The 26,003-nt window shown below is 44.7% G+C and overlaps 1 protein-coding gene across 2 annotated transcripts in view; it reads right to left on the bottom strand.

Moving 5' to 3' along the window:
* farp1 (FERM, RhoGEF (ARHGEF) and pleckstrin domain protein 1 (chondrocyte-derived)) overlaps positions 1-26,003 on the bottom strand; it is a 478,172-nt gene that overhangs the window by 62,608 nt on the left and 389,561 nt on the right. For both annotated transcript variants that reach the window (XM_070891767.1, XM_070891768.1), the window contains exons 15-18: positions 21,254-21,343; positions 15,510-15,643; positions 10,156-10,237; positions 922-1,159 (exon numbers count right to left, since the gene is read on the bottom strand). In XM_070891767.1, the coding sequence (XP_070747868.1) occupies positions 922-1,159; positions 10,156-10,237; positions 15,510-15,643; positions 21,254-21,343 (544 nt within the window). The remainder of the gene's footprint in view (positions 1-921; positions 1,160-10,155; positions 10,238-15,509; positions 15,644-21,253; positions 21,344-26,003) is intronic.

The raw sequence follows: 26,003 nt of genomic DNA, 5'->3' as shown, positions 1-26,003 counted from the left end.
CCCCTCAGCCTTGATGACCGATGACGAAATGCTTGGAAGAAATGTGATATACGGAATGGATTCCTTATAGAGGACCCCACAGCACAACCTGAAGGGTCACACCTGCCTCGCAAACATAGATGGAATATTAAAGCATCCCCATCATGCGACTGTGGAGTTCCTAATCAGACCCTGGGGCACATCATTGAGCACTGCCCTGAGAGGAAAACCACGGTCAGCCTACACGATATCCATGCTGTTACACCGCATGCTTTGGCCTGGATATCTGACTTAGAAATTGACAATGGATTTGCTTTGCTTCTACCATACGAAAGAAGAAGAAGAATTCCCACAGCCTCACAACTCGCTGAGCGAAGAAGTTTCTCCTGCCCTCTGTTCTAAACCTCTTACATTTAATCTTCTATCTCTGGTTCCTCAGCGAGATATAGGCCAGACCAGGTAAGGGCAGCAGATTTCCTTCCCTAAAGGACTTTAGTGAACCAGATGCGTTTTTATGACAATCCGGTAGTTTCATGATCACCTTTACTGATACCAGCATTTTTTTTCCAGATTTATTTAATTAACTGAATTTAAATTCCCCAGGTGGTGGGATTTGAACCCACATCTCCGGATCATTAGTGCAGGCCTTTGGTTTACTAATCCAGTAATATAACCACCATGCTGCCATATCTTTTTGTTAATAATGTTATTTACATTATGATCTTGTTTCAGCATTGGGCAAAATTATTACCGGTGGTGAGATGTGTCATGTGAAACTCTGGACTTCAACATTGCTTACTGCAACAAGAGTTGATATACTTGTTTAGTCTTAGTCCCGGCCCGGCCCGTCCTGTCCCATGACTCATCCCAGCCCGTCCCATCCCAGCCCAAGAATAAATGAATGTGCTGCAAACCTTTCCCCACTCAGGTTCATTGTCATACCTCTCGAATCTCGGAAGTCCACATGAGTGGGCGGGTAGTGCTTGCATAGCCGCTCCAGAATCTGCTTGTAATGCATCAGTCGGTGGAGGGGCCTCAGGAAAAATATGTTGAGAGGAAGGTAACAGACTTTCTGCTGCTCGAAGTCCCGGCACACGGCCTCCAGCTTCCGGGAGTTCCTTATGGCTTTCTCCAGCTCCATCAGAATCTCATTGTGCTTCTGTAAGTGGACTGTAAGTTGCTTCAAAGAGAACAAATGAACAGAGCATGAACTGGTGAACATGCTGTTGGCACAGAGCCTCAATACTCTGAGCGCTAATTAGTTTCCTTTCTACTCAAGGATGTTTGGGCTGAAGAAACATCTGCTGTTTATGCCTGCAGTCAAAAAATGTGTGTGTGTGTGTGTGTGTGTGCATCAGAGCATAGGAACAGGAGGAGGCCATTCAGCCCCTCAAGATCGTTCCGCCAGTCAATGAGATCACGGCTGATCTGCGATCTAACTCCATGTATCCGCCTTTGTCCCATATCCCTTAATACCTTTGGTTAACAGAAAACTATCAATCTTCAATTTTAAATTAACAATTAATCTAGCATCAATTGCCATTTGCGGAACAGAGTTCCAAACTTCTACATAAGAACATAATAAAATAAGAAATAGGAGCAGGAGTAGGCCATACGGCCCCTCGAGCCTGCTCCGCCATTCAATAAGATCATGACTAATCTGATCATGGACTCAGGTCCACTTCCCTGCCTGCTCCACATAACCCTTTATTAGCTAAGAAACTGTCAATCTCTGTCTTAAATATATTCAAATGACCCAGCTTCCACAGCTCTCTGAGGCAGCGAATTCCACAGATTTACAACCCTCTGAGAAGAAATTCCTCCTCATCTCAGTTGTGAATGGGCGGCCTCTTACTCTAAGATTATACCCTCTAGTTCTAGTCTCCTCTATCAGTGGAAACATCCTCTCTACATCCACCTTGTCAAGCCCCCTCATAATCTTATACGTTTCGATAAGATCATCTCTCATTCTTCTGAATTCCAATGAGTAGAGGCCCAATCTACTCAACCTTTCCTCATAAATCAACCCCTTCATCCCTGGAATCAACCTAGTGAACCTTCTCTGAACTGCCTCCAAAATTAGTATATCCTTTCATAAATATTGAAACCAAAACTGCACGTAGTATTCCAGGTGTGGCCTCACCAATACCTTATATAGCTGTAGCAAGACTTCCCTGCTTTTATACTCCATCCCCTTTGCAATAAAGGCCAAGATACCATTGGCCTTCCTGATCATTTGCTGTACCTGCATACTATCCTTTAGTGTTTCATGCACAAGTACCCCCAGGTCCCGCTGCACTGCGGCATTTTGTAATCTTTCTCCATTTAAATAATAACTTGCTCTTTGATTTTTTTCTGCCAAAGTGCATGACCTCTCACTTTCCAACATTATACTCCATCTGCCAAGTTTTTGCCCACTCACTTAGTCTGTCTATGTCCTTTGCAGATTTTTTGTGTCCTCCTCACATATTGCTTTTCCTCCCATCTTTGTATCATCAGCAAACTTGGCTACGTTACATTCAGTCCCTTCTTCCAAGTCGTTAATATGGATTGTAAATAGTTGGTGTCCCAGCACTGATCCCTGCGGCACTCCACTAGTTACTGGTTGCCAACCAGAGAATGAACCATTTATCCCGACTCTCTGTTCTCTGTTAGTTAGCCAATTCTCCATCCATGCCAATATATTACCCCCAACCCTGTGAACTTTTATCTTGTGCAGTAACCTTTTATGTGGCATCCACTGATTCCCCTTTATCCACCCTGTTTGTTACATCCTCAAAGAACTCCAGCAAATTTGTCAAACATGACTTCCCCTTCATAAATCCATGATGACTCTGCCTGACCAAATTTTGCTTTTCCAAATGTCCTGCTATTGCTTCTTTAATTATACACCAGTTAGCCTAACATTTTCCCAGCCACAGATGTTAGGGCTAACTGATGTATAGTTTCCTGCTTTTTGTCTGTCTCCTCTTTTAAATAGGGGCATTACATTTGCAGTTTTCCAATCTGCTGGGATCGCCCCAGAATCCAGGGAATTTTGGTAAATTACAACCAATACATCCACAATCCCTGCCGCTACTTCTCTTAAGACCCTAGGATGCAAGCCATCAGGTCCAGGGGATTTATCTGTCTTTAGTCCCATTATCTTACTGAGAACCACCTCCTTAGTGATTGTGATTGTGTTAAGTTCCTCCCCCCCAATAGCCCCTAGACTATCCGCTGTTGGAATATTGTTAGTGTCCTCTACCATAAAGACTGATACAAAATATTTGTTCAGAGTTTCTGCCATCTCCATGTTCCCCATTACTAATTCCCCGGTCTCGTCCTCTAAGGGACCAACATTTACTTCAGCCACCCTTTTCCTATTCATATACCTATAGAAACTCTTGCTGTTTTTATATTTTGTGCTAGTTTACTTTCATAGTCTATGTTCCCTTTCTTAATCCTTTTTTTAGTCGTTCTTTGCTGGCTTTTAAAAGCTTCCCAGTCTTCTGTCCTCCCATAGTTGGAGTCCCAGCACTGATCCCTGCGGCACCCCATTAGTTACTGATTGCCAACCCGAGAATGAACCATTTATCCCGACTCTCTGTTTTCTGTTAGTTAGCCAACCCCAACCCCGTGAACTTTTATCTATGCAGTAACCTTTTATGTCAAATGCCTTCTGGAAGTCCAAATACACCACATCCACTGGTTCCCCTTTATCCACTCTACCACCTTTTGTGTGTAGAAATGTTTCCTAATTTCACTCCTGAAAAGTCTGGCTCTAATTTTTAGACTATGCCCCCTAGTCCTAGACACCCCAACCAGCGGTAATAGTTTCTCTCTATCTACCCTATCTGTTCTCCTTAATATCTTGAAAACTTCCATCAGATCACACCTTCACCTTCTAAATTCTATAGAATAAAATCCTAGTTTGTGCATTCTCTCCTCGTAACTTAACCCTTGCAGTCCGGGTATTATTCTGGTAAACCTACGCTGCATTCCCTCCAAGGCCAATATGTCATTCCTAGCATGTGGTGCCCAGAACTGCTCACAGTATTCCAAGTGTGTCTATATGCATGCGTTCATGCATGTATATAGGTAGGTATATGTCTATACATGTGATATCTAATAAATGCATGTGTGTAGGTACAGATATATGTGCGCATATATGTGTGAGATATAAATGTGTGCGTTTAAACATAGAAACATAGAAACATAGAAAATAGGTGCAGGAGCAGGCCATTCAGCCCTTCTAGCCTGCACCGCCATTCAATGAGTTCATGGCTGAACATGAAACTTCAGTACCCCCTTCCTGCTTTCACGCCATACCCCTTGATCCCCCGAGTAGTAAGGACTTCATCTAACTCCCTTTTGAATATATTTAGTGAATTGGCCTCAACTACTTTCTGTGGTAGAGAATTCCACAGGTTCACCACTCTCTGGGTGAAGAAGTTTCTCCTTATCTCGGTCCTAAATGGCTTACCCCTTATCCTTAGACTGTGACCCCTGGTTCTGGACTTCCCCAACATTGGGAACATTCTTCCTGCATCCAACCTGTCCAAACCCGTCAGAATTTTAAACGTTTCTATGAGGTCCCCTCTCACTCTTCTGAACTCCAGTGAATACAAGCCCAGTTGATCCAGTCTTTCTTGATAGGTCAGTCCCACCATCCCGGGAATCAGTCTGGTGAATCTTCGCTGCACTCCCTCAATAGCAAGAATGTCCTTCCTCAAGTTAGGAGACCAAAACTGTACACAATACTCCAGGTGTGGCCTCACCAAGGCCCTGTACAATTGTAGCAACACCTCCCTGCCCCTGTACTCAAATCCCCTCGCTATGAAGGCCAAAATGCCATTTGCTTTCTTAACCGTCTGCTGTACCTGCATGCCAACCTTCAATGACTGATGTACCATGACACCCAGGTCTCGTTGCACCTTCCCTTTTCCTAATCTGTCACCATTCAGATAATAGTCTGTCTCTCTGTTTTTACCACCAAAGTGGATAACCTCACATTTATCCACATTATACTTCATCTGCCACGCATTTGCCCACTCACCTAACCTATCCAAGTCGCTCTGCAGCCTCATAGCATCCTCCTCGCAGCTCACACTGCCACCCAACTTAGTGTCATCCGCAAATTTGGAGATACTACATTTAATCCCCTCGTCTAAATCATTAATGTACAATGTAAACAACTGGGGCCCCAGCACAGAACCCTGCGGTACCCCACTAGTCACTGCCTGCCATTCCGAAAAGTACCCATTTACTCCTACTCTTTGCTTCCTGTCTGACAACCAGTTCTCAATCCACGTCAGCACACTACCCCCAATCCCATGTGCTTTAACTTTGCACATTAATCTCCTGTGTGGGACCTTGTCGAAAGCCTTCTGAAAGTCCAAATATACCACATCAACTGGTACTCCTTTGTCCACTTTATTGGAAACATCCTCAAAAAATTCCAGAAGATTTGTCAAGCATGATCTCCCTTTCACAAATCCATGCTGACTTGGACCTATCATGTCACCATTTTCCAAATGCGCTGCTGTGACATCCTTAATAATTGATTCCATCATTTTACCCACTACTGAGGTCAGGCTGACCGGTCTATAATTCCCTGCTTTCTCTCTCCCTCCTTTTTTAAAAAGTGGGGTTATATTGGCTACCCTCCACTCGATAGGAACTGATCCAGAGTCAATGGAATGTTGGAAAATGACTGTCAATGCATCTGCTATTTCCAAGGTCACCTCCTTAAGTACTCTGGGATGCAGTCCATCAGGCCCTGGGGATTTATCGGCCTTCAATCCCATCAATTTCCCCAACACAATTTCCCGACTAATAAGGATTTCCCTCAGTTCCTCCTCCTTACTAGACCTCTGAACCCTTTTATATTCGGAAGGTTGTTTGTGTCCTCCTTAGTGAATACCGAACCAAAGTACTTGTTCAATTGGTCCGCCATTTCTTTGTTCCCTGTTATGACTTCCCCTGATTCTGACTGCAGGGGACCTACATTTGTCTTTACTAACCTTTTTCTCTTTATATATCTATAGAAACTTTTGCAATCCGTCTTAATGTTCCCTGCAAGCTTCTTCTCGTACTCCATTTTCCCTGCCCTAATCAAACCCTTTGTCCTCCTCTGCTGAGTTCTAAATTTCTCCCAGTCCCCGGGTTCGCTGCTATTTCTGGCCAATTTGTATGCCACTTCCTTGGCTTTAATACTATCCCTGATTTCTCTTGATAGCCATGGTTGAGCCACCTTCCCTTTTTTATTTTTACGCCAGACAGGAATGTACAATTGTTGTAGTTCAGCCATGCGGTCTCTAAATGTCTGCCATTGCCCATCCACAGTCAACCCCTTCAGTATCATTCGCCAATCTATCCTAGCCAATTCACGCCTCATACCTTCAAAGTTACCCTTCTTTAAGTTCTGGACCATGGTCTCTGAATTAACTGTTTCATTCTCCATCCTAATGCAGAATTCCACCATATTATGGTCACTCTTCCCCAAGGGGCCTCGCACAACGAGATTGCTAATTAATCCTCTCTCATTACACAACACCCAGTCTAAGATGGCCTCTCCCCTAGTTGGTTCCTCGACATATTGGTCTAGAAAACCATCCCTTATGCACTCCAGGAAATCCTCCTCCACCGTATTGCTTCCGGTTTGGTTAGCCCAATCTATGTGCATATTAAAGTCACCCATTATAACTGCTGCACCTTTATTGCATGAACCCCTAATTTCCTGTTTGATGCCCTCCCCAACATCACTACTACTGTTTGGAGGTCTGTACACAACTCCCACTAACGTTTTTTGCCCTTTGGTGTTCTGCAGCTCTACCCATATAGATTTCACACCATCCAAGCTAATGTCCTTCCTAACTATTGCATTAATCTCCTCCTTAACCAGCAATGCTACCCCACCTCCTTTTCCTTTTATTCTATCCTTCCTGAATGTTGAATACCCCTGGATGTTGAGTTCCCAGCCCTGATCATCCTGGAGCCACGTCTCTGTAATCCCAATCACATCATATTTGTTAACATCTATTTGCACAGTTAATTCATCCACTTTATTACGGATACTCCTTGCATTAAGACACAAAGCCTTCAGGCTTGTTTTTTAACACCCTTTGTCCTTTTAGAATTTTGCTGTACAGTGGCCCTTTTTGTTCTTTGCCTTGGGTTTCTCTGCCCTCCACTTTTCCTCATCTCCTTTCTGTCTTTTGCTTTTGTCTCCTTTTTGTTTCCCTCTGTCTCCCTGCATTGGTTCCCATCCCCCTGCCATATTAGTTTAACTCCTCCCCAACAGCACCAGCAAACACTCCCCCTAGGACATTGGTTCCGGTCCTGCCCAGGTGCAGACTGTCCGGTTTGTACTGGTCCCACCTCCCCCAGAACCGGTTCCAATGCCCCAGGAATTTGAATCCCTCCCTGTTGCACCACTGCTCAAGCCACGTATTCATCTGCGCTATCCTGTGATTCCTACTCTGACTAGCACGTGGCACTGGTAGCAATCCAGAGATTACTACTTTTGAGGTCCTACTTTTTAATTTAGCTCCTAGCTCCTTAAATTCGTTTCGTAGGACCTCATCCCTTTTATTACCTATGTCGTTGGTGCCAATGTGCACCACGACAACTGGCTGTTCTCCCTCCCTTTTTAGAATGTCCTGCACCCACTCCGAGACATTCCTTGACCCTTGCACCAGGGAGGCAACATACCATCCTGGAGTCTCGGTTGTGGCCGCAGAAATGCCTATCTATTCCCCTTACAATTGAATCCCCTATCACTATCGCTCTCCCACTCTTTTTCCTGCCCTCCTGTGCAACAGAGCCAGCTATGGTGCCATGAACTTGGCTGCTGCTGCCCTCCCCTGATGAGTCATCCCCCCCAACAGTACCCAAAGCAGTGTATCTGTTTTGCAGGGGGGTCTTCCCTGCTGGTCTTCCATTCCCTATCTGGCTGTGGACCATTTCCCTGCGGTACGACCAACTCGCTACACATGCTACTCACGTCATTCTCAGCATCGTGGATGCTCCAGAGTGAATCCACCCTCAGCTCCAACTCCGCAACGCGGACCGTCAGGAGCTGGAGGCGGATACACTTCCCGCACGCGTAGTCGTCAGGACCACTGGTGTCGTCCCTGAGTTCCCACATGGTACAGGAGGAGCATAACACGTGACCGAGCTCTCCTGCCATGACTTAACCCTTAGATAAGCAACAACAATGCTAAAGTTTACTCACTGTTACAGAAGAGAAAAAAGAAAATCTACTCACCAATCACCAGCCAATCACTTACCCCCTTGGCTGTTTCTTTCTACTTCTTTTTTGCCTTCTCTCTGTAGCTGCACAAGTACGTCTCTCGCCGACCCCGGACTCACGCCTCTCCATGCACCTCTCGCCGACGCTGCTCCCGACTGCTGCCGCGTTGGGCCTTTATAGGCCTCTCGCCGACCCCGGAACTCTCGCCTCTCCACGCACCTCCGACGCTGCTCCCGACTGCCGCCGACGCTGAGCCTTTATAGGCCTCTCGCCAACCCCGGAACTCTCACCTCTCCACGCACCTCCGACGCTGCTCCCGACTGCCGCCGCGTTGGGCCTTTATAGGCCTCTCGCCGACCCTGGAACTCACGCCTCTCCACCCACCTCCTCGACGCTGCTCCCGACTGCCGCCGACGCTGGGCCTTTATAGGTCTCTCGCCGACCCCGGAACTCACGCCTCTCCACGCACCTCCGACGGGTTGTGGGAGTGGAGAAGATTACAGAGATAGGGAGGGGTGAAGTCATGGAGGGATTTGAAAATAAGGATGAGAATTTTGAAATCGAGGTGTTGCTTAACTGGAAGCCAATGCAATTCAGCGAGCACAGGGGTGATGGGTGAGCGGGACTTGGTGTGAATTAGGACATGGCAGCTGAGTTCTGGATGACCTCTAATTTACATAGGGTAGAATGTGAGAGGCCAACCAGGAGTGTGTTGCAATAGTCAGGTCTAGAGGTAACAAAGGCATCGATGAGGGCTTCAGCAGCGGATGAGCTGAGGCAAGGGCGGAGATGGGCAATGTTACGGAGGTGGAAATAGGCGGTCTTAATTATGCTGTGATATGTGGTCGAAAGCTCATTTCAGGGTCAAATATGACACTAAGGTTGCGAACAGTCTGGTTCAGCCTCAGGCAAGAGTTGGGGAGAGCGATAGAGTCAGTGGATGGGGAACGGAGTTTGTGGTGGGACTGAAAACAATGGCTTCGGTCTTCCCAATATTCTCAATGAGAGAAAATTTCTGCTCATCCAGAACTGGATGTCGGACAAGCAGTCTGACAATTTAGGGACCGCGGAGGGATCGAGAAAAGTGGTAGTGAGGTAGAGCTGGGTGGAAACTAATGCTGTGTTTTCGGATGATGTCGCCAAGGGGCAACATCATGTAGATGAGAAATAGGAGGGGGCCAAGGATAGATCCTTGGGGGACACCAGAGGTAACGATGCGGGGGCAGGGAGAGAAGCCGTTGCAGGTGATTCTCTGGCTACGATTAGATAGATAAGAATGGAACCAGGCGAGTGCAATCCCACCCAGCTGGGTGACGGTGGAGAGGCGTTGGAGACGGATAGAGTGAACAACTGTGTCAAAGGCGTGCGGGTGTGTGCGCGCGCGCGTGCGCGTGTGTATATATTTTCAAGATTTAAGATGATGCAAGGTTTTTATAGAGTAGGTTTACCAGAATGATACCCAGACTTCAAGAGTTAAATTATGAGGAGAGATTGCACAAATTAGGGTTGTATTCCCTAGAACTGTTGTAATGTAGGAAATGCGGCAGCCAATTTGCATACAGCAAGCTCACACAAAAAGCAATGAGATAATGACCAGATAATCTGCATGAGATGTTGGTTGAGGGATAAATATTGGCCAAGACACCTGGTGCCATGGGATCTTTTACGTACACCTGAGAGAACAGACAGGGCCTCAGTTTATTGTCTCATCCGAAAGACGGCACCTCCGACAGTGCAGCACTCCCTCAGCACTATACTGGGAGTGTCAGCCTAGATTTTTGTGCTCAAGTCCTGGAGTGGGACTTGAACCCACGACCTTCTGAGTCAGATGCGAGTGTGCTACTCACTGAGCTCCGGCTGACACGATAATCAATGTAGAAATGGCAAAATAACTTTTGAAATAGTTGATATGAACAATTTCTGTGCCTTTGAATACACACCTTCATAGAACGGAGGTTTTTCAGCATCACATCTCCGATCCTTTGGTAATCTCCTTTAATATGAGCATTGGACCTTCCTTCCCTGTCAGTGCATGGAGGAATAAAATGTATATTATCCTATGAAATGTATGAAAAACAATGAATACTGAAAGCTTCATATAAAGATCAATGTTATCTATCACAAAGCCCTCATAAAAACAATTTTAAAAATTCTTATCAACATAAATTAGAAAACAGCACTTTTTAAAAATCTACAGTGTTTTAAATATTGTTTTCAAAATTGTAATATTGATGTAGTTTTATCTTTCGTGTTCTATTCCTCGTGTTCTAAATGTGTTGTCCCATTCTATCTTCCTTTGCCTGTGTAACCATCTACTACTCAAACTCATTCATTCCTAAGAAGTGTGTACCATTTACCCGCTGCCTTGTAGCAACTTACCACGGCTTCTTCAGCAGCACCTCCCAAACCCACGACATCTATCACCTAGAAGGACAAGGGCTGCAGGCGCATGGGAACACCATCACCTCCAAATTCCCTTCCAAGTTGCACACCATCCTGACCTGGAAATATATCGGCGTTCCTTCATCGTCACTGGGTCAAAATCCTGGAACTCCCTAACTAACAGCAAAGTGGGAGTACCTTCACCACATGGACTGCAGCGGTTCAAGAAGGCGGCTCACCACCACCTTCTCAAGGGCAATTAGGGATGGGCAATAAATGCTGGCCTTGCCAGTAACACCCACATCCCGTGAATGAACTTTAAAAAATCTTAATGGATTATGGGCTTTGGACTTCCACCATGTTTACGACCAGAAGGCTGTAAATTGCTGAATTGAAAGATGAGATGCTTTTTCTCGAGCTCCTGTTGAGTTTTAGAGTGGGTGCGTGCTGGAGTATTAAAGTGCCACTTTTGCCTTGTACCATCATCCCATTTGTCATTTAATCACCCCTGTTCTCCACCCTATCACAGACCTTCCATTTTGTTCTCCCTTCTCTCCCCCTTTCCTTCCCTCTGTACTTGCTTAAAACCTGTTAAATATATTAACTTCATCCAGTTCTGACGAAAGGTCATCGACTTGACACGTTAACTCTGTTTCTCACTCTGTGCATTCTGCCTGACCTGCTGAGTGTTTCCAGCATTTTATGTTCAGATTTCAGATATCCAACAGCCTCAGGATTTTGCCTTTTTCATCATGATTTAATGGACGGACTGCATTTCATCACAACTTGTGATCCTTACATCCAGCATTGCACTGATGCAGCACGGGTTTTGGAAACTAACTTGGATAAGGGGAAAGAAAGAACAGAAAAAAATCTTGTAACAAAGAAAGTTTTCCTTAAAAAGAAATAATGGGCTGGATTTTCAGCTTTTGAGATTTCAGGGCAATAATGGCTGTCCTGATACCGCCTGGAAAAAGTTTACGCCCTCGTCTGCAAAATTCGGCAAAAAATGAGGATCCATGATCAGGGGTGCAAAATCAGGTGTAACACAAGGAAGTTTAGCACCCCAGGCGTTAAAAAAGTTTTGTTGATTTAAGGGACTTCATTGTTGCTCAGTACCCTGCAACATAACCTTGTCTATTATATGGTTTTATTTTGGTGGGGGGGGGGGTGGGGGGGGGGGAGTTTCTGTTACTTTGTTGCAGTAAAATTTATGATTCATCCTTTGTCATTGGTGTCTACTGTATCATTCCAGCGTTCACCTGAGATGGGGGCACATAACGTGTCCAGTATTAGCTCCATCCCTCAGATTCCTCTATTTAGGAGAGCCGGTCCATTATGCGACGTGCGAGTGTTGGTCCAGCAGTATCTCCATGCTGCCTCCCCCGTGGATGGTGTGGCTATCCAATGGGGGCCTCGCCAGGCTCCTCTTCATCGTCCTCCTCCTCCTGAGGTGGGCCTGCAATCCCCACTGGCAATGCCTGGCCCCTCATGATGGACAAGTTGTGCAGCATGCAGCACACCACAATGAATTCAGATACCTTTGAGGGCAGTATTGAAGGCTGCCTCCAGAGCGGTCCAGGCATCGGTCTGCCTGTAGGAGATGGCATATCTCTGTCAGCACTACCTTTCGGAAGTGCAGCCTTGTCACACACCGCTCCTCAGAGAGCTGGAGGTATGAGCGTTGGTGACTGTAAACATGTGGGGGGTCAGCCCTCCGCCCCAGACGTCTTTGGCCTCTCCTCATCCGTGGGCCGACATGGCCAAGAGCCCTTCTTCTAGCTTGATGCCGTCTGGCAACAGCATGGAGCATGATACGCTGGTGAACTAGTAATGATCTCACTGACGTTGTAAGGACACAGTAATGGCAGATAAAACTGCCGCTTTCAAGTCGGAGCTTCACACAGCCTGCTGTGCACAACCAATTTAGGATCCTCCTCCCTCCATTTAAATATGCCGCCAATACTGTCTGTTGCATCCTGGGATCGCCTGGTTTTTCAGACGTTTCCCAGGGCGGGCGAATAATGCGGCGTTAGGACCTAATTTTGCATCTGCGGTGCTAGCAGTGCATTGCACGACGATTGGTAATCATGATCTAAGTGAAACTAGAGGGCGGGGCGGTAAGCTTTTGCACCACTGCAAACCATGAGCCGAATTTGCCGACCGGGTGGTAAAAGCTGGGCGCCCACGGTAACAACTAAAAACCTTTAAGCTAACACAGGCACAAGGGTGCCGAAAATCCAGCCCATTCTTTGTTTCAAAACAATCCATTCCGAATATGTCCAAACCTTGAATTCTTTTCGTCTCCTGCACCAGTGATGATCTGATCGAAGTTTTCAGGCTATTAAGGGGAACAGATAGGGTAGCTGGACAGAAACTATTTCCCCTGGTTGGGGAGTCTAGGACTAGGGGGCATACCCTAAAAATTAGAGCCAGGCCTTTCAGGAGTGAAATTAGGAAACACTTCCACAAACGGCAATTGAAGCTAGGTCAATCGTTAATTTTAAATCGGAGATTGATAGATTTCTGTTAACTAAAGGTATTATGGGATATGGCCCATATGGAGCTAGGTCGCAGGTCAGCCACTATCTCATTGAATGGCGGAACAGGTTCAAAGGGCTGAATGGCCTCCTCCTGCTCCTATGTTCCATTCTGATTTGGAAATACCGACTTATTAAGTGCATTACTAACAGCTTATGGGGTATAATTCATTATTAACAGCTCCCTGGTTTTGTTACAAGATGATCATTAGCTGAAAACTCAATAGCTAAAAATAGGTTTCTAATTAAAGTTTTATGATGGATATTTGCAAATGGTTTTCATTGCGCCAGGGATCACTAAGTCACAAAACGAACGACCATGCAAGTGTTTTACAGTGGGGACATCGGCATATTAATTTGATCAACGTGTCTGAAAGCTTCACATTACACAAAAGGCAAAATGCTATTTACTGAAGTACAGCTGTTGAACATCTGGAAATTGTGAGCCAGACAAAAGCTGGATTAACGGATAGTAAAAGTCCCAAAATCCAACAGTGAAAGCAGGGAGTGTTTTCATGTTGTGGTACACGTTTGAGTTGTGCTCATATTACATCCCAGGTAGAAGCAGGAATCAGCACTTTATCTATAACCAATCATGAGTATGTTAGAAAATGAGCTCGGCAAGATAATAAAAATAAAGGCTTAATCAGAGAACGACACAGCGCAGGAGGCCGCCATTCGGCCCATCGTGACTGTGCCGGCTCTTTGAAAGAGCCATCCAATTAGCCCCACTCCCCCTGCTCTTTCCCCATAGCCCCGCAATTTATTTCTGTTCAAGTATTTTTCCAATTCCTTTTTGGAAGTCACTATTGAGTCTGTTTCCATCCCATTTTCAGGCAGCCCGTTCCAGATCACAACAACTCGCTGTGTAAAAAAGATTCTCAGCTCGTCTCTGGCTCTTTTGCCAATTACCTTAAATCTGTGACAAAGTGAGGCACAAAATCCTGTCATTACTGTAGACACTAGAAAGCAGTTTGTGGCAATACAAAAACGCAGGAAAATGGTGCTCTGTTGCTCACACCAGAATTTCCTTTACCATCACTTCACTCATGGGTTAAAAACACCCTACAGAGAAATTCCTAATCATGACAGTCTGTGCTTTAAGTGGGGACCCAGGTGGAAGCTATTCTGACCAATACTGCTTGTTTTTTTAAAAAAGCTTTTTTTTAAAGCCTTATATTTTTCAATGCCCATCCATTGACTCCAAATAAGGAGCCTTACAGACAAATTAATTTTTGCAGAATCATAGAATGATGCTACACAGGAGGAGGCCATTCGGTCGATTGAGCCCGTGCCTGCTCTTGAAAGAGATCTCCAATTAGTCCCACTCCTCATTGCTCTGTCCCCATAGCCCAGCAATCTTTTATCCAATTCCTTTATGAAAGTTACTATTGAATCTTTCAGCCAGATCATAACAACACGTTACTTTTTTTTTCCTTTATGTCACTTGTGCACACTATAAAATCAGGCACTTCCATTTTGTCTGCTCGCCATTCAATGTGAGAGCCAAAGTCAAGCCGCCAACAGAATGTATCTGGTGCCAAAGAAAGGAGGTTTATATTTATGTGCATATTTTGTACTAAAGAGAAATTGGGTTCCAGGCTTGTTTTCTGAACCTCTTTTAACCGATACACTTCAATAGGTGAGAGCTTCAAAATTAAATCTTTGACGTACCCTGATTTCAAACTGTCCCTGGTCTCAATGGGAGCAAGTCTGTGTGAAATTCTGGACACCGTACTTTAGGAAGGATGTGAAGGCCTTAGGGAAGGTGCAGAAAAGATTTACAAGAATGATTCCAGGAATGAGGGACTTCAATTACATGGATAGACTGGAGAAGCTGGAGTTGTTCTCTTTGGAGCAAAGAAGATTGAGAGGAGATTTGATAGAGGTGTTCAAAATCATGAGGAGTCTGGACAGAGTAGATAGAGAGAAACTGTTCCCATTGGCAGAAAGGTCGAGAGCCAGAGGACACAGATTTAAGGTGATTGGCAAAAGAACCCAAGGCAACGTAAGAAGAAACGTATTTACGCAGCAAGTGGTTGGGTTCTGGAATGCACTGCCTGAAAGGGTGGTGGAGGCAGACTCAATCTTATCTTTCAAAAGGGAAGTGGATAAGTGCCTGAAGGAAAAAGTAATTGCAGGGCTACAGGGAAAGGGCGGGTGAGTGGGACTAGCTGAGAGTTAGCACAGACCCGATGGGCTGAATGACCTTCTTCCGTGCTGTAACCATTCTATGATTCCATGAAGTCCTAGCAGCAAACACTCTGTTAATAACTTGCGATAGCTATCGGGTAGGTGGATGAAACAATTTTATATTGGGGGGCGAGCAAAGGGAATCTGGGATGTGTTTTACCGACAGCAGCAAGCCTTACCACAGCGCAAGTCTTTGTTCAATTTCCTTCAGGAAGCCAGTGTGGAACTTGTAGAGTGGACCAAAATTAGAGAAGACCAAAGACTTCAGTGGTTCTGGCAGGACGTCATCTTTGGCCACAGCACTCTGAAAAGACTGCGAGAGAGATAATGAAACTAATAACTGAATGTGAAGCATTCGCATATAAATTGATCTGTACTGAGGTTTCTATACAATAGCAGTAAAGAATGCTCGGAATAGATGTGCATAATCACCTATTCGGCTTAAGGAGATTCTCCACCGGGATATTGTTAGATTTGGTGTACATTTCTTTCTGTATCTTTTCGCTACTCTGATAGAATATATTAGTTTAAAATCCATTAGTTAGACCTGTTTATAAACAATGAAAAGAATGGCTTGTCATGGAGTGGTAGGAGATGGCATTATGCCTGCAATTGCCCACTCTCGGAGTTCCCAATCTCAACCAATACGTCACAAAGAGCCACTGACTGCAAACCAGATGCTTCCTTACTGAAGGGAAGAGGTAAAGAACCCAGGAGAACCAGTAACTCAGGGCACTCGTGAGCCTCTTTGTAAACTGATCAAGACCTTGACAAAGGTCTACAGCCTGTCCTATCAAATGAAGAAAGTTTCGTTGAATTGCACAGAATTTACAGCACAGAAATAGGCCATTCGGTCCAACTGGTCCATGCCGGTATTTATGCTCCACACAAGCCTCCTCCTACTCTACTTCATCTAACCCCATCAACATATCCTTCTATTCCTTTCTCCCTCATGTGTTTATCTAGATTCTCGTTAAATACCTCGATGCTATTCGCCTCAACCACTCCCAGTGGTAGCGAGGTCCACATCCTCACCACTCTCTGGGTATGGATGAGGACACACATTGGAACGGGAGGAGGCCATTCAGCCCCTCGGGCCGGCTACATCATTCAATCATGGATAATCTGCATTTCATCTACATCTACCCGCCTTGATTCCGTAATCCTTAATACCCTTACCCAACAAAAATTCTATCAACCTCAGTTTTTAAATTTTCAATTGACCCCCAGCCTCATCAGCTTTTTGGGGAGAGAGTTCCAGATTTCCACTGCCCTTTGTGTGAAGAAGTGCTTCCTGACATCACCCCTGAACGGCCCAGCTCTAATTTTAAGGTTATGACCCCTTGTTCTGAACTCTCCCAACAGAGGAAATAATTTCTCTGTATCTACCCTATCAACACCTTTAATCATTGTAAACACCTCTATTAGGTCAACCCTTAGTCCTCTATACTCAAAGGAATACAAGCCTAGACACAAGGAGAACAAATTAACATAAGTACTAATATATGAAACAATCTATTCATGTAATATTGAATAATTCTTGTTTTTCAAGTTATTTTAATAATTTCTGCTCTTTTTAATTTGGATTTCCCCACACCGCACGCCATACCATACCATCGACAAGGGAACAGGCAATCTGCCAATGCTGCTCCCTAAAATTCCTCTAGACGTGCTCTATTGTTCCTCCCTCCTTGTGGGGAATGGTCTCACCTCTGCTCGATGCTTCCTCGAGTGGTGTGACTGAGTGAAGGAGCTTGTCACGGGTACACGCGGGCGTAAATCTATATTCTCCTACTCTCATACCATTGTGATGCCCCTGCAGTTCTGGAAGAGCTGAATCTCTGAAACCATTGATCCCGAACAGTTCCAGCGCAGGATGGACCAGAGGCTGCTTATTGTGGCACAACCCAACTTGTGCGAATTGTGGGACCAAACAGCTGCCCACCTCCACACGGACCGGGTCATACACGTGAACTTTAACTGAACCTGGATGGCGGAGTTGGCATGCTGGAAGGACAAGGCCCAAGTGGGCTAAAAGGGCCTGCTTCATCCAGACCTATCTTGTGATTGTGTGAATTTGTACAATATCTCTATCTCTTGAAGCCCATGAATAACCATTGCCGAGGATTAATCAGAACTATTATTCATGGCTATTACCCTGCAAATTCCCAATGTAATTGGGCCAAATTAATCAGCTAATAGAAACATTCTAAAATAGATGCAAAAATGAGACAAAAAATGGCGATATTGTAGACTCTTGTCACTGTAGGATAGGCTAATGGTGACAGGATGCAATTTGCTTGTGTTTTTTATAAAGAGCATCTGTAATGAAACACATAATTATTTAATGATGAGGAATCAATCCTAATCTTTTTGTTTTATTCAATTTCCTGTTTTGAAGCAATTTGAAACCAAATCAACTTGTTCCCATGACCAACTTTAGGGGTGGAAATTCTGCAAGCAGTCCCAAACATTTATCTGAGAATCTATAAATGCCAGAGAAAATGCTTGAAAAAAATGTGCAACATTTGCTGTCTCACTTATTCCAAGATTTCTCCTTAACCATTCATGTGTAATAAAAATAAAGTTATTCCTACAAAGCTTAATCTTTGAGATTATTACTTAAAGTAATAATCTTAAATTTCACAGAGCTATGCTGCTTCTAACCAAGTTTCTTTGACTTTCACCCTATTTTTTGCAGATGAACTTGAAGCAAAAGTCAATATCAAGCAAGTTATTTTGTTCATTTTTACCAAGCTAATCCTTCTGTCTTTCAATGACACAGGTTTGATTCGGAATCGCAAAGAGCTAGCAGCATCTTTAGAATTGGGCTTTAATAAAACAGAAACAGAGTGACTCCTGACAACGAACTGGCAGCCGTGCATTCTGCGCATAACTGTCAGGTCCCAAATCTTTTTAAATGGGGCAAAAATTGCGGTCAGAGGCTTCCGAAATTTTAATTTTAACGAAAAGACCTGCGCTCCGAGGCCTAGTTGCGCAGTCCAGCGCAGGGGCCTGCACATCCCAGGAGTATAAGCACATCCTGAGATCACATGGGCCTGGACGACCAATCACAATGTAGTATTCTCATCGCTATTAATGGGGCTTCTGAGCTCCCATTACTATCAATGAGAATGCCCCAAAATCAAATAAAGCACCAACATTTAAAAAAAGTGAAATGTTCTTTTTTTAAGTACAGGTAATAGAAATTTAATTAAATTCAATGTTTTATAAAAAAAAATCTTTTTTTAAATTAAAAATGTTTTAATAGTGTTAAACATAAACTTACCTTCAATGCCAGGGTTTTTAAATATAAAAATAAGTAATAAGTATTTTTTCTATCTTTTAAAACTCTTACGTAGGCGTAAGAGTTTGAAGGACATTCGCTGGGTAAGAGTTGGGCAAATAGCCCAAATCTCCGCCCGTGAAGGCCTTTCTCCCGGGGATGTGTTGGAACTGTCAAGAGACATTTTGATAGTCCATAAATGTCGGACTTTGGCACATGCACATCACGCGCAGAGAACCAGCACTTGCTGGACCTCTATGAGCGCGTGTGCAAATCGTACACGAGTTGGGGCCTAACTTTCACAACAGACTGAGGTCTGCGTGAATGCCAATTCTAACATTTTTTTCCCTTGTTGGAAATAATTTTATTATAAAGAAATGCAAATAAAATTAAAAACTTGCATCATTTTCCAGTGAGCAATTTGATTTATGAACATGCAACTAGCAGGATAATGTTCACAACCTTTTCTTCCCGACTGCCTTTTTGAATTAGAGACAGTTCCATGTTGAAAATAGCCAAGATTCCTCAGCCGAGAATTCCAGCTCAACTTTATCTCAAGTTTTATATGTTTCTCCTTTTTTAAAAAACAGATCTCTCCTATCATCTGAGCAGGGTGCAATTTCAACTTTGCCGTTAAACCTGTGAAGTTTTCCCGTCCAAATATTTACATCAAATCGTGATCATTAGCATTTTACATGCATTTGGATTTTATGAACAGTTACTGTCCTTTCCTAAATCTTCTGGGCCTGTGGCCACATTTGAGAAGCTGGGCTGTGATTTATTCATTCTATCAAAATGATTGCTGGCTACGAAGTCCGGCAACAACAACTGAGAGACCATTGGAACTGCGCACGCAAAACGATTTTTTGACGTTGGCAGCAGTCGCGTCCTTAATAAAACAAAAGACTTATTGCCAGTTTGGAACAATGGCAAACAACAATCCCTAAAACGGCCAGCAGATTGCTTTGTTACTGCATGAGACTGGACACAGATTACTGATCCTATTACAAGTTGGGTATGTGCGTTTCAATATTTTGCCACGACTGGAATCATATGTTCGCAAACAAGCATGCTCCATCAGTCCCAACGTGAATAAAGAAGCACTCCCTCCCGTATGGAATCAATACACCCATTGGGCTAGAAGTTCATTTTGGGGTTGGGTTGCCAACTCTGGTTGGACGTATTCCAGGAGATTTCATCACACGACCTCCCGCCTCCAACCACCCCGCCCCGCCCCTCTCTGCCAAGTAGCCTATTCCCCCCCATCTCCCAATACAGGTATTGCTATAACTAATAAGCTAACGGCATTCAAACAAATTGCCGAAAACACACTTTATTAATGGTTTTTCTCCTGGGTTTTGCTGGCGGCGGTGTCCAGGAGAGATTAGTCTTTCATTGCTGGAGACTCCAGGGCAATCCTGGAGGGTTGGCAACCCTGTCTTGGGTGGGGGTGGGGTTTGGTAAGTGTAAAATGGGTGATATTATTATCAGCCGCCCGATATACTGCCCGAAATTCTGCTCTGCTGACTCAAGTAGAACTGACTGTCGGGCGGGTGTATAACATCTGTTTAGATTTGGTATCCAAATCTAACACATTTAGTCACTCAAATAGGACTCAAAGCACCAACTAGCAAGAATAGTTTTGTTACTGAATGAATCACTAGCCAATTCTTAGAATAAACATACTTACCACAACTACAGTAAATAACAAACCGAAACAAACAGTGGGACCAATTTTCCTGTCCTGGCACCGCCCAAGCACGGCACACACTAGCCAGGACACACAGACAGACACACAGACGGAAGACAGACCCAAGACACAGTCAGACAGACACAGACACACGGACAGACATGGATACACAGACAGAGACAGACTGACACAGGCAGGCACACACATAGATATACACACACATCCCTGAGGCAGTTACACGCACAGACAACATACCAGAGACAGGCAGACAGACCCGGGCAGACAGGCAGACAGACCCGAGAGACAGGCAGACATACCCGGGCAGGCAGGCAGACAGACCCGGGCAGACAGAGACAGGCAGACAGGAAGACAGACCCGGGCAGACAGAGACAGGCAGACAGGCAGACAGACCTGGGCAGACAGAGACCGGCAGACAGAGACAGGCAGACCCGGGCAGACAGGAAGACAGACCCAGGCAGACAGAGACAGGCAGATAGGCAGACAGACCCGGGCAGACAGACAGAGACAGGCAGACCCGGGCAGACAGAGACAAGCAGGCAGGAAGACAGACCCGGGCAGACAGGCCCGGGCAGACAGAGACAGGCAGACAGGCATGGGTAGACAGGCCCGGGCAGACAGAGACAGGCAGACAGAGACAGGCAGACAGGCCCGGGCAGACAGAGACAGGCAGATAGAGACAGGCAAACAGAGACAGGCAGACAGACATGGTAACAAATCAGGCTGTGAAATTCCTATCCCAGCCATCGAAGGAGCTCAACACAAACTTCCCTTCCTAACAGTGAGTGAGAGGAGCATCCCATCCAGAGCCATGTCAAAAAGACTAAAGAGCGATGATTGATCCCTACCTTCCTGCCCAACCTTTAGCTCCGATAGGCCAACACAGAGCATCACTGTAAAACACACCCAGATATTGACGTGTTCCTTACCGCTGTGATGACTTCCAGATCCTTAAGGTAGGTTCGCTCTGTAGTGGACACTTCTTTGGCAATAAAGTAGGCTTTGTCTGCGGGGAACCGCTGCAAAAATTCAGAACATCACATCCAACATATCAATAGCGGCTCTCTGACTTCTTTTCGTTAAGTTTATTTGTAGTCTTGCCCAGAATAAATAGGAAGAAAAATTGGCAGACAGAACACACAGACTTGCAGGTGATGGAAATGGTGTAAATTTAAAAAAAGACTTGCATTTCTATACCGCCTTTCACAACCTCAGGATATTCTAAATTTATGGCCAATATTTATCCCTCAATCAACATAACAAAAACAGTTTATCTGGTCATTATCGCATTGCTGTTTGTGGGAGCTTGCTGTGGTCAAATTGGCTGCCACATTTCCCACATTACAACAGTGACTACACTCCAAAAGTACTTCATTGGCTGTAAAGCACTTTGAGACGTCCAGTGGTCGTGAAAGGCGCTATATAAATGCAAATCTTTCTTTCAAGTCTTTAAAATGCTTTACAGCCAATGAGATACTTTTGAAGTGTACTCACTGTTGTAATTTAAGGAAATTCGGCAGTCAATTGCATGCAGCAAGCTCCCACAAACAGCAATGTGACCAGTCCCTCAAAACTGTCACCAAGCTCATTGTCTATAGGGCCATAGTAATACCCGCCCTCCTGTATGGCTTAGAGACGTGGACCATGTACTGTAGACACTCAAGTCGCTGGAGAAATACCACCAGCGATGTCTCTGCAAAATCCTGCAAATCCCCTGGGAGGACAGACGCACAAACATTAGCGTCCTTGTCCAGGCCAACATCCCCAGCACGAAGCACTGACCACACTTGATCAGCTCCGCTGGGCAGGCTACATAGTTCGCATGCCAGACATGAGACTCCCAAAGCAAGCGTTCTACTCAGAGCTCGTCCACGGCAAACGAGCCAAAGGCGGGCAGAGGAAACGTTACAAGGACACCCTCAAAGCCTCCCTGATAAAGTGCGACATCCCCACTGACACCTGGAAGTCCCTAGCTATAGACCGCCCTAAGTGGAGGAAGTGCATTCGGGAGGGCGCTGAGCTCCTCGAATCGTCGCCAAGAGCATGCAGAAATCAAGTGCAGGCAGCGGAAGGAGCGTGCGGCAAACCAGGCTCCCTGCCCACCCTTTCCCTCAACGACTATCTGTCCACCTGTGACAGAGACTGTGGTTCTCGTATTGGACTGTACAGCCACCTAAGAACTCATGCTAAGAGTGGAAGCAAGTCTTCCTCGATTCCGAGGGACTGCCTATGATGATGATGAGGGATAAATATTGGCCAGAACCCCAGGGATAACTCCTCTGCTTCTTCAAAATAGTGCCATGGGACCTTTTACGTCCAACTGAGCGAGTAGACGGGGCCCCGGTTTAATGTCTCATCCAGAAGACAGCACCTTCAACAGTGAAGCCTCAATACTGCGCTGCGCATGTCAGCCTAGATTTTTGTGCTCAAGTCTCTGGAGTGGGACTTGAACTTCCAACCTTCCAACTGAGTGTGCTGCCCACTGAGCCACGGCTGACACTGCAATCAAAGGCTAGTTAGTCTTAACTTCAGTTGTTGGTGAACTAATAGAGACTGTAATGTGGGAGGAAATAACTGAGTGCTTGGATGAGTTAATTAGGGCCAATATGTACAGAATTCATGCTTGACCAAGCTTAACAAATTCTTTTGAAGAAATAAGAGAGGTGGGGCAGAAGAATTACAGTGGTTGCGGTTTCTATGGATTTTCAATCGATAAAGTACACAGAAATTTACAGTAAAGTTGATGCTAATCTCAGACTTGATTAAGTTCTGGCACTCTCAGTGCAGCAGCGAGTCAGAAGTTTGTGGATTCAAGTCCCACTCCAGAGCCTTGAGCACAAAAATTTAGGCTGACACTCCAGTGCAGTACTGTCGGAGGTGCCCTCTTTCGGATGAGACGTTAAACCGAGGCCCCATCTGCCCCCTCAGGATGTAAAAGATCCCATGGCCATTATTTCGAAGAAGAAGGGAGTTATCCCCGGTGTCCTGGCCAATATTTATCCCTCAGTCAACATTATAATAACAGACTATCTGGTGATTATCATAGTGCTGTTTATGGGAGTTTGCTGTGCACAATTTGGCTGCCATGTTTCCTACATTACATTAGTAACTACACTTCAACAGTACTTCATTGGCTGTAAAGCACTTTGGGATGTCCTGAGGTTGTGAAAGGCAGTATATAAATGCGTCTTTTTCTTTCACTAGGCTGATTCCGGGGATGAAGGGTTTGTCCGATGAGGAAAGATTGAGTAGACTAGGCCTATGTTCCCTAGAGTTTAGAAGAATGAGAGGTGATCTCATTGAAATGTATAAAATTCTTCAGTGGTTTGACAGGGTAGATGCAGAGAAACTGTTTCCCCAGCAGGAGAGTTTAGAACTAGGGGTCATAGTCCCAAAATAAGGGATCAGCCATTTAGGACTGAGATGAGGAGAAATTTCTTTACTCAGAGGGTTGTGAATCTTTGGAATTCTCTACCCCCAGAGAGCTGTGGATGCTTATTCATAGAGTATATTCAAGACAGAGGTTGATAGATTTTTGGATACTACGGGAACCAAGGGATATGGGGTTATTGCGAGAAGGTGCAGTTGATTAGCCATGATCTTATTGAATGGCGGAGCAGGTTCGAAGGACTGAATGGCCTACTCCTGCTCCTATTCTTATGTTCTTATTAAAGGTTGAGTATTTCTAGGTTAAGTCGTCAAACTTTTTCTCTAGTAATTCATAACATTTTCAGGCCTAAAAGTGCATAAAAAGTCAAATAAATATATTTATTTCTTTTAACATATGCGTTCTCCATTCGACTGTACAAATTGTATGTCATGTATCTGCAGAGATTAGAAGAGAGCTGCAAATTAATGAAAAGGTGACGGGTTTTATTATTAGTTGTCAGCTGATCAAACAATAAACGCATTAGTGACAGCTAGCGGCAGAAATTATTTGCCTTTTTCATCTGAGAATAAAAGTGAAACACTGTATTCTCATCCTGATTTTCAAATCCCTCCATGGCCTCACCCCTTCCAATCTCCTCCAGCCCTACAAACTCCCTCTCCCAAGATATCTGCGCTCCTCTAATTCTGGCCTCTTGAGCATTCCTGATTATAATCGCTCCAACCATTGGTAGCCGTGCCTTCAGCTGCCGAGGCCCCAAGCTCTTGAATTCCCTTCCTAAAACTTTCCATCTCTCTACCCTCCTTGAAGATGCTCCTTACAACATTACCTCTTTGATTAACCTGCCCTAATTTCTCCTTATGTGGCTTGGTGCCAAATTACTGTCTTATAACACCCCTGTGAAGTGCCTTGGGACATTTTGCTGTATTAAAGGTGCTATATAAATATAAGTTCATGTTGTTGTTGTAATTTGCAAAGGCACCAGAGGAGGAGATGAGATTTTTTTTCCTTTACTCAGCGAGTTGCTGTGATCTGGAATGCGTTGCCTGAATGGGCAGTGGAAGCAGATTCAATAGTAACTTTCAAAAGGGAATTGGATAACTGCTTGAAGAGCAAAAAAAATAGCAGGGCTATGGGAAAACATAAGAAATAGGAGCAGGAGTAGGCTATTCGAGCCAGTTCCGCCATTCAATGAGATCATGGCTGATCTGATCTTGGCCTCAACTCCACTTTCCTGCCCGTTCCCCATAATCCTCGACTCCCCTGTAGTTCAAAAATCTATCCATCTCCGCCTTGAATATATTCAATGACTCAGCCTCCACAGCTCTCTGGGGTAGAGAATTCCAAAGATTTACGACTTGAGAGAAGAAATTCCTCCTCATCTCCGTCTTAAATAGGCGACCGCTTATTATGAAACTATGCCCCCTAGGTTCTAGATTCCCCCAAGAGGGGGAACATTCTCTCAGTATTTACCCTGTCAAGCCCCCTCAGGTTCAATAAGATCACCTCCTTTTCAAAGAGTCGGTACAGGCACAATGGGCTGGATGGCCTCCTTCTGTGCTGTATCATTCTATAATATTAAAGCTCTGAAATTTGAAAGTGATTGTATTATTGGTCTGAGGTTTTGTTACTTACTAAACACGGAGTCAATTTGGATACAGAGTGGATACAGAGAGAATGTTTCCACTTGTGGGGGAAGAGCATAACTAGAGGCCATCAATATAAGATAGTCACCAAGAAATCCAATGGAGAATTCAGAAGAAAATTCTTTACCCCAAGAGTGGTGAGAATGTGGAACTCGCTACCACAGGGAGTGGTTGAAGCAAGTAATATAGATGCATTTAAGGGGAGGCAAGACAATCATATGAGGGAGAAGGGAATAGAGGGTTATGCTGATAGAGTTAGAGGAGGAAAGACGGGAGGAGGCTCGAGTGGAGCATAAACGCTGACATGGACTGGTTGGGCCGAATGGCTTGTTTCTATGTCATATATCCTATGTAAAACCATTTAACACAGGGATCTCAATTATATGAGGGATAATCAGTGGCTGACCAGATAATTAGAACCTGGGGGCACTGGTTTCTGTGACTGAATGAATATCACCACATTACATACATTCCCGCTGCCCTTTTCTATTAGCATACCAGAATTCCGGAAGGGCGTTATGTTGAATAGGAAATGGCTCTGCACAGCTCCCGAGGCCACAATTAAAGAGGAAAAGGATGTTATTTTATTATTTTAAAAATCCTGCCATTTTTAGATAACTTGACCAGCCTTCATTAATAAAAAAA

The sequence above is a fragment of the Pristiophorus japonicus genome, chromosome 10, assembly GCF_044704955.1.
Source record: "Pristiophorus japonicus isolate sPriJap1 chromosome 10, sPriJap1.hap1, whole genome shotgun sequence".
NCBI classification, from domain to species: Eukaryota; Metazoa; Chordata; class Chondrichthyes; family Pristiophoridae; genus Pristiophorus; species Pristiophorus japonicus.
The sequence above is the reverse complement of the archived record's forward strand: the minus strand, read 5'-3'. Positions and strand labels throughout refer to the sequence as shown.